Here is a 14,742-nt window from a genome sequence, read left to right on the forward strand (position 1 = left end):
GACAGTGAGGAATTAATTTTTTGCTTTACCAGTCACTAGTATGTTTGTGGTTTCTAATAAAGCCTTTGCTTAAAATTCATATAACTGAAACTCGTATTTCACTATTCACGAGGAGGCTCATGGATTTCTGAAAATGATATGGAGTACTGGCATGTTTACTTGCACCATCTCCTATTCGTCGATGTAGGAACTCCTCAAATTAATAATTATGGGTATTCACAGATTTTCTTTTATCATTTCAGTTCTCATAAAAAACAAAAGCAAAGTATTGCTTGAATCACTTTTTTTATGGTTCTTTTCACAGTTATATGACAATGGATATAGAACAGGAAATAGGTTAAGGTAGTCACACTTATTATACATGCAATATAGGTTAGTATTAACAGTTATGTAATAGGGAATACAGAATAGTGCCTGAGCAGAAAATACTAAAATCCATTATTACACAGGGTCTTGAAAATTCACATATTATACTGTACAGTGGTACTGGTTTTCTTAGCTGCCTAATGTTTTAATTCTATATCATGTTATAAAGATTCATGATTTTTTATAAGTATTCAAGAGAATAGATGGACTAAGTATTGAGAAGGGTTGTAAACATGTTTGTTGAGTTTTATCATTTTCTGGTAGTATACTAGTTGCATAGTATTTGTGAATGTTGAGGGGCATCTTTATAAGCAAATTTTTGTTGTCAAGAAAAAGTTTTGAGGGTCATCTTTATAAGCAAATTTTTGTTGTCAAGAAAAAGTTTTGAGGGTCATCTTTATAAGCAAATTTTTGTTGTCAAGAAAAAGTTTTGAGGGTCATCTTTATAAGCAAATTTTTGTTGTCAAGAAAAAGTTTTGAGGGTCATCTTTATAAGCAAATTTTTGTTGTCAAGAAAAATTTTTCCTAAGAATAATTGGTTAGCCTAGAAATGAATACATTGCTATTATATTGCTCACAAGAATCCTACTAAATATGCTGTCCTTTATTCACAAAATCTCAGCGATAGGAACTTTTCACCTTATCTTCTCGATAGCACCTTTTCACCTTATCTTCTCGGTGAACGTTACATTTTAAACCCATCATTTGCTGTTTTCATTTCAGACGCAGGAGGTAGACCAAACTCCTGAAATTGACCAGTTTGAGGATAAAAAGTGGATCTTTGATGAGCATTTACAAAAAGTTAGTAATTTTCTCCCTTTTTTTTAGTGTATTTCAAGTATTTGATAATGAACAGCTGTATACTATAATTTTTTAATGAATATTACCGACTAAATGTAGATTACAATATGGTTCAATTATACAAAGCTTCTATTCATAATTTCTTAAAACTCAGATTTAACTTTCTATATATTTTAGGTCCATTTTCCTCAGCATGCAGACAGTAAAATCTCTAGATTTTTTCCCCGACTTAGATAGATGGATGAAAAGAATTGCAATTACGTTTAATCATAAAATGAGTGCTCTTTGATAAGTAAAAAGGCCATTTTATATGTCCTGTGATTTATAGAGAGTTCAAGCCCTTTTCTCAATGCCCAAAGAAGACTGAATTAAAATTTTTATGAATAGAATTCATATGATTGAGTAAAGAGAATTGACTGAAGTCATGTACTAGTTTAAAATCCCCATTCAGTTTTTGCTGAATAGATGACTTAAACTCTTCCTCATAAGCAAAGAAACTAAATTCAATCATCTAATAATTGGCAAGAAATCAGTGCCATTCTCTGAAGTCTTCTGTAACATGTTACTAAACCAACTTAGGGCTTCTCAGATAAAAGCTGAAGAGTTCAATGACTTCATTCCTTAGTCAGTTAACACATTGTAAAGTCTTTTTCAATCAGGAACTTGTGTATGTGAAGTTCATTAACCCTTTTACCCCCAGGCTCTTGGGAAATTTCCAACCCTTAATCCCCAAGGGGTTATTTTTTCCCCCAGCACATTTTGCAGTATGTTTTTTTTAAATTGCTCTAACAGCCCTAATTTTTGTCATAGAGAGGTCAGGTTGGTCTCATTCTCTTGGAAATTGCCTGAATTTTCTCAAAAAAAATATCAAAAATATGAAAAAAAAAAATTTATAGCATTTTTTTGCAAGGACATACCGGTACGTCCATGGGGGTAAAGGGATGAGTTTTGTGAAACGTACCAGTACTTCCTTTGGGGTAAAAGGGTTAATACAGTATTTCAAGAGTTTGATAAGATTTATTTCTATAAACCTGCCCTGATATTCATATTGCTTCTCTCTTGAAGCTTGCTAATATTGACATATACCCCAGAATTTTAAAGATTTCCCATTTTCTTTCCCCTTTGTAAGACAAAAGGTAGGGTTTATCCATGCATAGTAGTTTTACAGTGCCATATGTCAATGCTACACTGTAGTGGTAGGACCCTTACATGGAAAGAAAAGTAAAAACTTTGTCTTAGGGTAGACGTCAAAATGTAGCTAGCTTCGGGAGAGAAGCAATGTGAATGCCAAGTGAGTATACAAATAAGAACTTTTATTATAAAATTTCCTTCGTTTATGAGGGGCTTAAGTCGTCTGAAAATTATTTCCTAATTTACCCAAGCAGGAGTAGATACTATAGTCCATTTCTTTTACCGAGGCAGATTTGCACCGACTCGCAGCGGTGCCCTTTTAGCTCGGAAAAGTTTCCTGATCGCTGATTGGTTAGAATTATCTCGTCCAACCAATCAGCGTTCAGGAAACTTTTCCGAGCTAAAAGGGCACCGTTGCGAGTCGGTGCAAATCTGCATCGCTAAAAGAAATTGACTATAGTGTGTTAGTAGTATTATAAGTAGGGCTTATTAGTTTTAGTTTAATGCATTTATTACTGAAATTTAATACCCCATCAATAATCATCGTTTCTCTTTCTACAAATAAAATAGTTTTATTAGGAACCTGTTGCATTATTTTAGTGTGAGAGTTTGAATGATTTGTAGACTTTTATGTTCCTCCCTCAGATCTTGGGCTATTGAGTATTGAAACTGCTTATGACTTGTTAAGAAAAATCTTTGCCTGAAACTTATTAAATCTGAATCAAGAATGTTCAAAAGCACTTTTCATAAACCTGAATTATTATGGGATTAGGCTATAAGATTTCTAGCTCCATATACATAAAATATGAGTGTTTAGCATCAAATGTTTAAGTGAAGTCTATCTGTACACCATCAGGTAATTAACAATTTTTGGAATGAGTATCAAATTTATTTTCTTCTCTAACAGATTGCTCCAGGGCTTGGCAATAACAGAGATGCTCCAATTAAGGTAATGTATTTTTTTATGGTTTTTTTTCTCGTGTAATTTTTTTATAGAATGTAGACCGTGTTTCCAAGATCGCTAGTCATTTGTGATTCATATATATGAAGAGTGGTGTAGTTTCTAGTACATGTGAGGCCTCTGTCTTCACTGCTTAACTAATAACTTACCTTATTTCATTCTATAAGTGTATACAGAAGGTCCTCAACTTAAAAACTAAATATGTTTTAAGTTGTATTTTAACTTTTGACCTAGGGTAGCCCTAACCTGAATCCCTTGCCTATGATTTCCAGCTACATACATACATACATATACCAAGGCCCTATAGCCGACATCAACAAATGAAACAAGACAAAAAGGGGACCTCTATTCTCTACGTTCCTCCCAGCCTGACAAGGGACTCAACCGAGTTCAGCTGGTACAGCTAGGGTGCCACAGCCCACCCTCCCCCGTTATCCACGACAGATGAAGCTTCATAATGCTGAATCCCCTACTGCTGCTACCTCCGCGGTCATCTAAGGCACCGGAGGAAGCAGCAGCTACATAAGTCAACAAAAAGTCAGATTTCATATGAAATAGATATCGGGTTATTACAAAATGTAATTTTCCTTACTTTATTAACCCTTTGACCCCCAGGCTATTTGGAACTTTCCAACCCTTTTACCCCCAGGCGTTTTTTTTTTTTCAAGCACATTTTGTAATACAGTATATATTTTTTAAATTGCTCTAACAGCCTTAATTTTCATCATAGAGAGGTCAGGTTGGTCTCATTCTTTTGGAAAATGCCTGAAATTCCTCATAAAGTTATCAAAAATATGCAAAAAAAAAAAAATTGTAAATAGCATTTTTTTGCAAGGACCCACCAGTACGTCCATGGGGGTAAAGGGATGAGTTTTGTGAAACATACCAGTATGTCCATTGGGGGTAAAAGGGTTAAAGGATATAATGTTTCATTACAGTATTTCTTTATCTTCTTATTTTCAGTTGGATTTTTATTTTCATATCCGAATGTTTTTAAGTTGGGGACCTCCTGTACTCGGCACTATAGTCCATTTCTTTTAGACATGCATATTTGCACCGACTCGCAGCGGTGCCCTTTTAGCTCGGAAAAGTTTCCTGATCGCTGATTGGTTGGACAAGATAATTCTAACCAATCAGCGATCAGGAAACTTTTCCGAGCTAAAAGGGCCCGTTGCGAGTCGGTGCAAATATGACTCGCTAAAAGAAATGGACTATAGATCACTTTTCAAGTGTGTTGCTGATATTTCATATTTTATCTCATTTGGAACAGGTCCAATACTTTTTATTTTGAATATCAGTGTGTGAATAGTAAGGTCAAATGTATTTTATTAGGTAATGCATAGCTTTGACGAATATTTACCGTAATTTTATTATTATTATTATTATTATTATTACTTGCTAAGCTACAACCCTTGTTGGAAAAGCAGGATGCTATAAGCCCAGGGGCCCCAACAGGGAAAATAGCCCAGTGAGGAAAGGAAACAAGGAAAAATAAAATATTTTAAGAGCAGGTAAAATTTGCCACTCTGTGGTAGTCAAGTCACAAGGACACTTGCTCCTTCCAAAGGCGGGCACCATATTTAGTATGACACGAGGAAAATGGCGGGTATGGCTCAGTTGTACACTTCCTCTCAAAACTCTCCAGTTATCAGGGATTAGGTTTAAAATCGCCTGAAACTACTTTAACCGATATACAATATTCTAATCATTTTGTTATATTTCACCACTGTATTTTGATTATTGATGCATTTTTTCATGGTCAGTTATCTCCTTCATTTCCAGCATTTCTCACTATTCAGTTTTGAGGCTTTCTATAAAGTATATCAGAATTGCATTTACTGATCTTCAGTCATTTAAAATCAAACTAGATATTTCTTATTTGATCAAGTTAATTGCATAGTCAATTAGGATCTGAATCAAACTGATGGTCACTCTGAGAAGAAAATTTCCCAAAGTACCTTCATCTCGCTTCCTTTAAAATACGAGTTACAGTATTATCATCATAGCTAACTGGTTGTCATGTTGAGAAAATTCATCTCTTTGATCGGTGGTCAACGTCTCCTTAGCAACTTTTAGAGATGCAAAAATGTCTGTACAATATCTTCAATGTTTTAGATATTTTATATCAAAGAATTATACTAGGTGGGAGAGCTGTGGCTGGCAGACTTTGAGACAAGACTCTTCTGTCAATTTTATATTATCTCACTTTTCCAGCTCTGCTCTTTATAATGCAGCCCCTGACAAGTTTGGATTAATAGTTCTAATAACATACGTATCATTAACTTCTGCGGGTCATTAGCCTCACATAAGTCATCATTAACTTGTGCAAAAAAATTAATGCACCACTGAATAGTAGAGACATTGGGTTGGATTCGATTTGGACAGGTGCCAATAATGCATTAGCTCTTTAGGATTAATGACTTCATTCGGAGCCATGAGGACATATCCTTTTCTATTGATAGGGATTTATAGATTACAAATCCAAAGCATGTGATGTATTTGAGCTTGTACCGGGTTCTTTTATAGGTCATAGACATTTAGAGTCATTATTCCAGTTTTATGGTGCCGAAATCTAAAGGAGGGACAGTGTTTTAACCGTTAATTTGCTGGCTTCCTGTGTCTCAAATTGTCAGATATTTGTAATATATCTGAGATACTACCGCGAGAGAGTTATGGGGTCTGATTGGCCAGACAGTACTACATTGGATCCTTCTCTCTGGTTACGGTTCATTTTCCATTTGCCTACACGTATACCAAATAGTCTGGCCTATTCTTTACATATTTTCGTCTGTCCGCATACATCTGACAACACTGAGATTACCAAACAATTCTTCTCATAAGGGGTTAACTACTGCACTGTAATTGTTCAGTAGCCACTTTCCTCTTGATAAGGGCAGAAGAGAGACTTTAGCTATGATAAGCAGCTCTTCTAGGAGAAGGACACTCCAAAATCAAACCATTGTTCTCTAGTCTTGGGTAGTGCCATAGCCTGTGTACCATGGCCTTCCACTGTCTTGGGTTAGAGTTCTCTTGCTTGAGGGTACACTCGGGCTCACTATCTAATTTCTCTTCCTCCTGTTTTGTTAGAATTTTTATAGTTTATTTAAGAAATATTTATTTAAATATTATTGTTCTTAGAATATTTTCTTTTTCTTTTTTTCCTTTCCGCACTGAGCTATTTTCCCTATTGAAGCCCCTGGGCTTATAGCATCCTGCTTTTCCAACTAGGGCTGTAGCTTGGCAAATAATAATAATTATTATAATAAGTGTTTTTTTTTTTTTTTTTTTGTATGACTTATTTTTCCTTTTGCTATCAGTCACAATCAGGAAATTGGTTCCAGACAAAGACAATTTTTTAACACTTATTTTTGCCTTTTTATTCATGTTTGGGAATGTTAATAGTGACGTGCTCTTATAAATTCACAGCCAAAAAAGGTTGATCCACGGAAGCTATTTTTGGGGAACATTTCTGATTCTCATGACGAGCAATCAGTGACTGAATACTTTGAGAAATTTGGCAAGATTTCAAAAGTGACGATCAGACAAAATCGAATCATCATCAAGTTTAATGATGCGTCGGGTATGGAAGAAGTCTTGAAGGAAGGCTTATATCATAAGGTATTGTATTTTATTGTATTTTTTAATTTTTATTTTTATGATTACGGTATACTGTAGGTAAATATTTTACTTTTGATGCAATTTATCTTATACAGTATATTGATGCTATCATTTCTGGGGCGACCTGTGACGGCCGGTGAAAAGGTCCTTCTTTACACTTTTCTGATATAAACCTTCCAAATATACCAGAGAAAGATAAAAGCATGGAATGCAGAGGTTACTACTCTCGCGCGAGCACCTTGTGGGTGTCGTGTATAAAGCAGGGGCGCGTGAAAGCCACTATTCACAGGCTGTCTTCCATTTAGATAATTCCCTTTATATGATCCTCTCCTGATTTTCATATTGCTGCTTTTCCGCAAGTCCTGTTATCAATTACTAAATTTTCTTCCTTTTTAAAAGATACATGCCTCTAGTAAAGTAATATAACAATCTATAGGTTAATGGTAAGTATCATGCTAACAGTTTCCCTGTTCTTCAGTTATTCTGGCTTGGTATTTTAGTCAAGACATCTCTCTTCCAGATTGTGATACTGCAAAGTGATTATTGCATTTTAAGCTAGCTTACGTGCGGGATTTCCTAGCATTTCTTCGTAGGGAAAGCAGTGTTTTAAGTAACTGTTGTGAGCTGTACGATGTATCAGGGCTTCTGTCAGGTAAAATATGTTTCAAACAAGTACACATATTTAAGGAACCGGAGTATGCAGTTCGCAGTAGTCAATCTTTTACGTTGTAAACTGAACGACTGCCGTTCGAATATCATAATGACCTAGGAGAGAGAGAAATTTTTAGTTCAAAGGGAATTACAGTGAGAGAATAGTGCGTTTTGCGGCATTGGTAACCATATAACACGTTGATACTGTACTCGCTTAACAGCCAAGATGAGCCTTTATAGCGCTTAATGTATTCAACTTCCTTTGTTATTCTCAGAGGACCGGAGAACCTCCACTTGTGTGTGGCAAGAGTGCCTTTCCTGCCCAGTTGCTCACACTAACCTGACTTCTGTAGTAGGGTTTAGTGGTCATAATTACATAGTGTTCCTTCTGTGAGGGTTCTGAATATTCACTGCACCTTACAGAGTTGATTGTCTCTTGGAGAGTCTCAACTTAAACCCTTGCAGTTCTGCATCTCTAGGCACTCTTTTAGACATCTAGATTGTGAGGTAGAAGACAGAGTCAGTATTGTTTATCCTTATATCCTTCCTCTCGCTAAAGTAGGTGCTCTTAAACATCATTTTAATTTGGGAGATGGCGTTTCATGTCGTAAAAGTTATTTTTTTTATCGTTGTTAGTGATGCATCAGTTAATTTGTGATATGGCATTTCATATTGTAAAAGTTATTTTTTTATTGTTGTTTTTGATGCATCAGCTAAAGCTTGTTTATTGCCTCACATCTTGGATGACGGTGCATTTTTGTTTGCTTTAAAGGCTTAAAGGGTTAAAGGCTGCTCATGAATGACAGGGCCAAGGGGCAGTTACATTGCCCTATCGAACAGGACAAGGCCCCAGAGACTGGCCATATACACACATGATCAGTGCCCAAGCCCCCTCTCCACCTAAGCTAGGACCAAGGAGGGCCAGGCAATGGCTGCTGATGACTCGGCAGATAGACATGTTTTTATTACCCTTACGAGTCTGGTTATACATAGGACTTAAATATTATAGTGGATTATTTGTATTTAGTACATACATACGTATACCCAGGCACTTCCCCCAATTTTGGGGGGTAGCCGACATCAACAAAGAAACAAAAACAAAAAGGGGACCTCTACTCTCTACGTTCCTCCCAGCCTAACAAGGGACTCAGCCGAGTTCAGCTGGTACTGCTAGGGTGTCACAGCCCACCCTCCCACATTATCCACCACAGATGAAGCTTCATAATGCTGAATCCCCTACTGCTGCTACCTCCGCGGTCATTTAGGTCATTGTATTTAGTAAGAATTATAAATAAAAATGATAATAAGAGTTTAATACATTGCTATTACTCATGAGGTGCCATTACATAGGCTATGCCTATCATCCATGAGCCACAACATATGCACAGCACCAATGTGTCAGTTGTAAGTTTTATAACTTGTCTTTAAGGTAAGGTACAATGTAGCTTTTCCCGCTAAGTACTCAAAGACGGCGGTCTCTGAGGCTATACATCACGTACTTCTTATTCCTTGGTTCCTCTGTGGACAAGAGTCATTAAATGATTATAACATTTCCTAAGAAGGCCTACTTGGTATAAAGATTCATTAAATCTGTTTGATTGTAAATTCTAAGTCTTCAATACCTCAAGATGTTTGGACTTGAATAAAGACTAATCAATTACCTAACCTTGTTATAAAATGTAATGCCCTCTTTTGAACCTATCATTATGACTAATAAATAAAAACCTTTAGTTGCATGGTTTACAAGATAATTCACTCATGTTTGTTAGTGTGTAATGATATAGGAAGTGATCTTGAAGAACTTTCCTTTGCAGTTAATTCTTGTGATTTAAAAAGTTTTTTTTGAGCAGAAAAGGCTAGGCTTGTTGATGATAGTACTGCCACTTCAACTTCATCTTTACTACAGGCTAGTTAGTTTACTTTTTGTTATGTTGGGAATTTAAAACCATGACTCTTTTTGGGGTGGCTTAACCCTATTACCCCCAAGCTATATGGAACTTTCCAACCCTTAACCCCCAGGCGTTTTCTTTTTCAAGCACAATTTGCAATTTTTTTTTGTAAATTGCTCTAACAGCCTTAATTTTTGTCATAGAGAGGTCAGGTTGGTCTCATTCTTTTGGAAAATGCCTGAAGTTTCTCAAAAAGTTATCAAAAATATGCAAAAAAATGTAATTAGCCATTTTTTTGCAAGGACGTACCGGTACGTCCATGGGGGTAAAGGGATGAGTTTCGTGAAACGTACCAGTACGTCCATTGGGGGTAAAAGGGTTAAAAACCCACTTAGTTCTAGAATCATGCTTGACCTACCTAGTTCAAACATAACCCAAATGTTCTGGTGGCACACGGTATCTGCCAGGTTCAAGATCCTCTGTGCATAGCACAGATTTTAGCGAGGGCAGGGTTCCTATTTCCTCCAAAGCCAGTTGGTGAGAAGACTTCCTCCCACCTAAGAGTAAGTTACCCCTATAAATAGCATAGGGTTTTTATTTGTGTTGGAACAAATGATATATTTCTAATTTGTAATTTTTTCCTAACATACAACCCTGTATCTATTTATACAAATTGGCCCACCAGCCCTGTCCCCAAGAAGTCCTACTTGAGAACAATGTGGTTGCTCAGCCCAGGTGTGTGAGTGAGCGTGGTAGCCGGCTACCCCCACCCTCCACCCGCTAACTAGCGGTTTGGGGTGGTTATCCCTCTCTAAAATTATCATGACTCGTCTTTCAGCTTCCCCGAAATTAATACCCCTATAAATAGCTCCAGGTTTGTTAGGAAAAATACAAATTACTTACAAATTTGTTATTTTTCATCACTTTATACAGTCTGAACACTAAATTGCACAACGGATAAAGTTATTTATTATAACCCTTTTACCCCCAGGCTCTTTGGAAATTTCCAACCCTTAACCCCCAGGGGGTTATTTTTTTCCCAGCACATTTTGCAGTATATTTTTTTTAAATTGCTCTAACAGCCTTAATTTTTGTCATAGAGAGGTCAGGTTGGTCTCATTCTCTTGGAAAATGCCTGAATTTTCTCAAAGAAATATAAAAAATGTGAAAAAAACATTTTTTATAGCATTTTTTTGCAAGGACGTACCGGTACGTCCATAGGGGTAAAGGGATGGGTTTTGTGAAACGTACCAGTACGTCCTTTGGGGGTAAAAGGGTTAATGGGAAATTGAATTTGGAACAAGTGCGAAAAAATAATCCCAAGGAACTCTTATTTTCCAAAATAAATTTAAAGTTTATGTTAAAGTTTATTATATAATTTATCTCTAATAACGTGAAAATATTAGTTATTGCTTACTTTGATATTTCAGATTAATGGATACGAACTCCATGTTAAGCAAGCGAAAACTGAGGATGAGGTAAGAATCTTTGAAATTCACATCTTACAGTGCCAACAAAATGGTTCAAGTTTAATCCGAATGATAAGGTTGAAATCTGTAATAACTTTATTTTATTTTTGAACATAGAATATCCATAATTTAGATTTTCATGATTATAATTATTATCATTATTAATATTTTAATTATCATTTTTACTGTATTTGATAATTCACCTTATTTTTATTTCTTTGGTTATCCTGCCATTAACTTTCTTGGTTGAGTAATGTAAATTATTTCTGGAATTTTTTTCATTTTCATTATATTTTATGTACATACATGCTAGTATATATGTCACTAGGTAATTGGCACTCTATTTGGAATAAAAAGATACATGAAACAAAAGATATATTTGATTAAGAACTTCTACTAATTTTCTCTCTTACCCCCCCAGGCTTTGCCAGATTATCGTCCAAGGATCATTGTTACGGGTTTGACTGAAGCCCACGATCCTCAGAGTTTAGAAATGTACTTTTCCCAATTTGGTGAAATGAAAAGGATACTAACAAAGAACACAGTTGCATTAATTACTTATGCGGATATTGCCGTTGCGCAGAAAGTCATTCATCAGAGTGAACCACATGTGGTAATGTCAAATTTGTTATGTTTTTAATTGTAGTAGTTACTCTTCATTACAAGTACTATATGTTTCTTTGTAATATGAATTGTATTTGTAATTGTCATCAAGAAGATTAAAGTTACTAAGTAGATGATATTGAGGTATGGTGAGCCATAGCGAAAAGCATGTTCTTTCTCGGTATGAAATTTAAATTTCTTGAGGAATAAGGTCTGCTTTTGGAATGTTAACCCTTTTACCCCCAGGCTATTTGGAAATTTCCAACCCTTAACCCCCAGGGGGTTATTTTTTACCCAGCACATTTTGCAGTATATTTTTTTTAAATTGCTTTAACAGCCTTAATTTTCGTCATAGAGAGGTCAGGTTGGTCTCATTCTCTTGGAAAATGCCTGAATTTTCTCAAATTATCAAAAATATGAAAAAAAAAAAAATTTTGTAGCATTTTTTTTTGCAAGGACGTACGGTTACGTCCATGGGGGTAAAGGGATGGTTTTTGTGAAACGTACCAGTACGTCCTTTTGGGGGTAAAAGGGTTAATATTCATAATTGGAGTATGGTTGGAGAGAACATAATGCAAAAATAGAGTTATTGATGAGGCGCGGTGTTCTTAAGCCGGAAATATTGCCTGAGAATACAAAGATTAAGATGTTTGGACAAGTACTAAGAAGAGAAGTGGCAGGACAAAAACCCATAGGAATATCCAGGAAATGTGCATAAGGTTGGTAAATGAAGACCTAGATCTGAAAGAAGTTTAGAAGACATCATAATATGCTATAGAAGAGAATGGAGAGAGCTCATTTAATGTCTTAACTCTGTAGAAGGAAGAGGTGACGTAAAATCCTTACGATGATAATGATTGTGTGATCATACCAGGCAGACCTCAACTTCACTCTTTCAAGTTACTGAGCTAGGTCAAGTTATTGAGCTAGGTCAAGTTATTGAGCTAGGTCAAGTTATTGAGCTAGGTCAAGTTATTGAGCTAGGTTAAGTTATTGAGCTAGGTCAAGTTATTGAGCTAGGTCACAGAGGTTGAGGCTAATTAGGTGCTGCAGTAGCCTTTGCCTATTTCTGTCAAACATTGACCAGTAAGGGCATGTTCAAGAATTGGCGCAATGAGATGAATAGTAGCTCAATAAGCTCCTCCATTCTTAGAAATTATATTTTTCCCCTGCATCTGTGCTGCTGTACGAAGCTTTTGATCCTTTCAGTCAAGAAATAAAAGGCTATCCCCTCAGAGATATTAGAACCATAGGGATTCTAAGTGACAGCTTTCAGTAATGTAAGGAAACTATTCTAACATTTTGAGAGACTTATTTCACAGAAGTATCGAGCCACCTAAGTTGGACCTTGCTCTGGTATTCCTTCAATAATTAACAATGAAAGCTGCTTTTCTTGTGAGACTACATAGAAGTATAGGAGGGGTTTACATGCCTTGTCTAGCTAGAGGTCTGTCATCTGTGGTCCTAGTTTTCTCTATAGTAAGGATATTCTAGACCTCAACGAAGGCCTAGTATGACTAATGTGTTTACAGGTATATTTATTTTTGTTGGAGTAGTGTTTTATATCACATTTAGAAATAAAATTCTTTGTCTCAGATTAATATTTTTACAAAATAGCTTGATTGCTGAATATTCATTTAATAATAGCTCTTATTAAACTTTTCAGATAAATGGCGAATTAGTAACGGTGAAGCAAGAGGTTTTCGGGAAATTTATGAAGGATGAGGTAAGTTGTTAAACTTGAGGAACCTATTTTCATTTCTGTAAATCTAACATTTGAAAGTATTTGCCAGTAGGGGGAGTATAATATGTTGGCATTTTCTAGAACATGTCATTGCTAGGTATAGAGACATTTTGACTCCCCAATGTAACAGGAAATATCCTTTTTGACAAAAATAATGTCTACTAAATGACTTGGCCATAGCATTATGGAAACAAAAAATCTGTGTGATTCATGTCATTGCAAGGTTGAAGACTTGCCAAATATAGCTTGCTGTGATGTATATCCATATGGAAATTGAAATAGTATCTTCTGAATAGTAAAGGATCTAGCTGAGGACATATTTTCATAATGACAGATTGTTCCAACACCGAGTACTTACCTAGAACTACTTTCTTAGGAGTTACTGGTAACTCTTCCCAACCGACCAGAATTTTGTGTAGTTTACCCTATTCCCATTTTCTATGGGTGAGACAGAATTTTGATAATGGAATGATTCATTTACGTACAGTACCTACCTAGCATTCATAATGTTTACCTCTCAAAGCGGGTTAAATGTGGATGCCTACCGTTAAACCAAACATTTCCTGTTTACTTTCTTTATGATTGCCCTGCTCCTCTTTTGTAGTATTAAAATCATACGCTGGTGTATGGCAATACTGTTGCATGAGTAGATCATCTACCTTTATCTTTCAGTATTAAAGTTGAAACTAGTTCTACGACCTCTTGACATCATTAGTCAGTGGGGAGGCTCTGCTATAAAAAGTTTTATACTGTAATTAGATTCTTTTCATTTTTATGAACCTATCTTGGCATTTTTATTGCTGACTCCCACATTGAGGGGAAGGTGGCATAGTGGAGGAAATACTCAGGAAATATAAAACATTATTATTATTATTATTATTATTATTATTATATTTATTACTTGCTAAGTTACAACCCTAGTTTGAAAAGCAGGATGCTATAAGCCCAGGGGCTCCGACAGGGAAAATATCCCAGTGAGGAAAGGAAGCAAGGAAAAATATAATATTTTAAGAAGAGTAAAAACATTAATTTGAATTGCTAGAGACTCATCTTTCCTTAAAACTAATGCATGAAATATCACATGAGATTGGGCTCAAAATAAATAGAAGAAAGACAGAGATGATGAGAACGGAATATGCAATGGAAGGTGAAATATTATTGGAAGGAGAAAGGAGTAATGAGGTGGAATCATTTAAATATTTAGGAACTATGTTCTCTAATACAGGATCTTTAGAATTTGAGTTTAATGAATGATTGAAAAAAGCAAGTCAAACAAGGGCTAGGTTAAGTAAAATTTGGAAATCAAATCACCTGAAATTACATATAAATGTCAGGCTATTATTATTATTATTATTATTATTATTATTATTATTATTATTACAGTATTATTATTATTTGCTAAGCTACAATCCTAGTTGGAAAAGCAGGATGCTATAAGCCCAGGGGCCCCAACAGGGAAAATAGCTCAGTAAGGAAAGGAAAAAAAGAAAAAGAAAATATTTTAAGAAT

General features: G+C 35.5%; 2 protein-coding genes across 3 annotated transcripts in view; one reads left to right on the forward strand and one right to left on the reverse strand.

Annotated features, from left to right (window-relative positions):
* The window catches only part of LOC137634940 (uncharacterized), a 592,943-nt gene that overhangs the window by 495,140 nt on the left and 83,061 nt on the right, over nt 1-14,742 (reverse strand). The gene's annotated exons all lie outside the window — the stretch shown is intronic.
* The window catches only part of LOC137635011 (uncharacterized), a 94,783-nt gene that overhangs the window by 57,622 nt on the left and 22,419 nt on the right, over nt 1-14,742 (forward strand). For both annotated transcript variants that reach the window (XM_068367615.1, XM_068367616.1), the window contains 6 exons: nt 1,090-1,167; nt 3,206-3,247; nt 6,686-6,877; nt 10,848-10,895; nt 11,308-11,499; nt 13,156-13,215. In XM_068367615.1, the coding sequence (XP_068223716.1) occupies nt 1,090-1,167; nt 3,206-3,247; nt 6,686-6,877; nt 10,848-10,895; nt 11,308-11,499; nt 13,156-13,215 (612 nt within the window). The remainder of the gene's footprint in view (nt 1-1,089; nt 1,168-3,205; nt 3,248-6,685; nt 6,878-10,847; nt 10,896-11,307; nt 11,500-13,155; nt 13,216-14,742) is intronic.

This window comes from Palaemon carinicauda, chromosome 45 (genome assembly GCF_036898095.1).
Source record: "Palaemon carinicauda isolate YSFRI2023 chromosome 45, ASM3689809v2, whole genome shotgun sequence".
In the NCBI taxonomy this organism is placed as follows: Eukaryota; Metazoa; Arthropoda; class Malacostraca; order Decapoda; family Palaemonidae; genus Palaemon; species Palaemon carinicauda.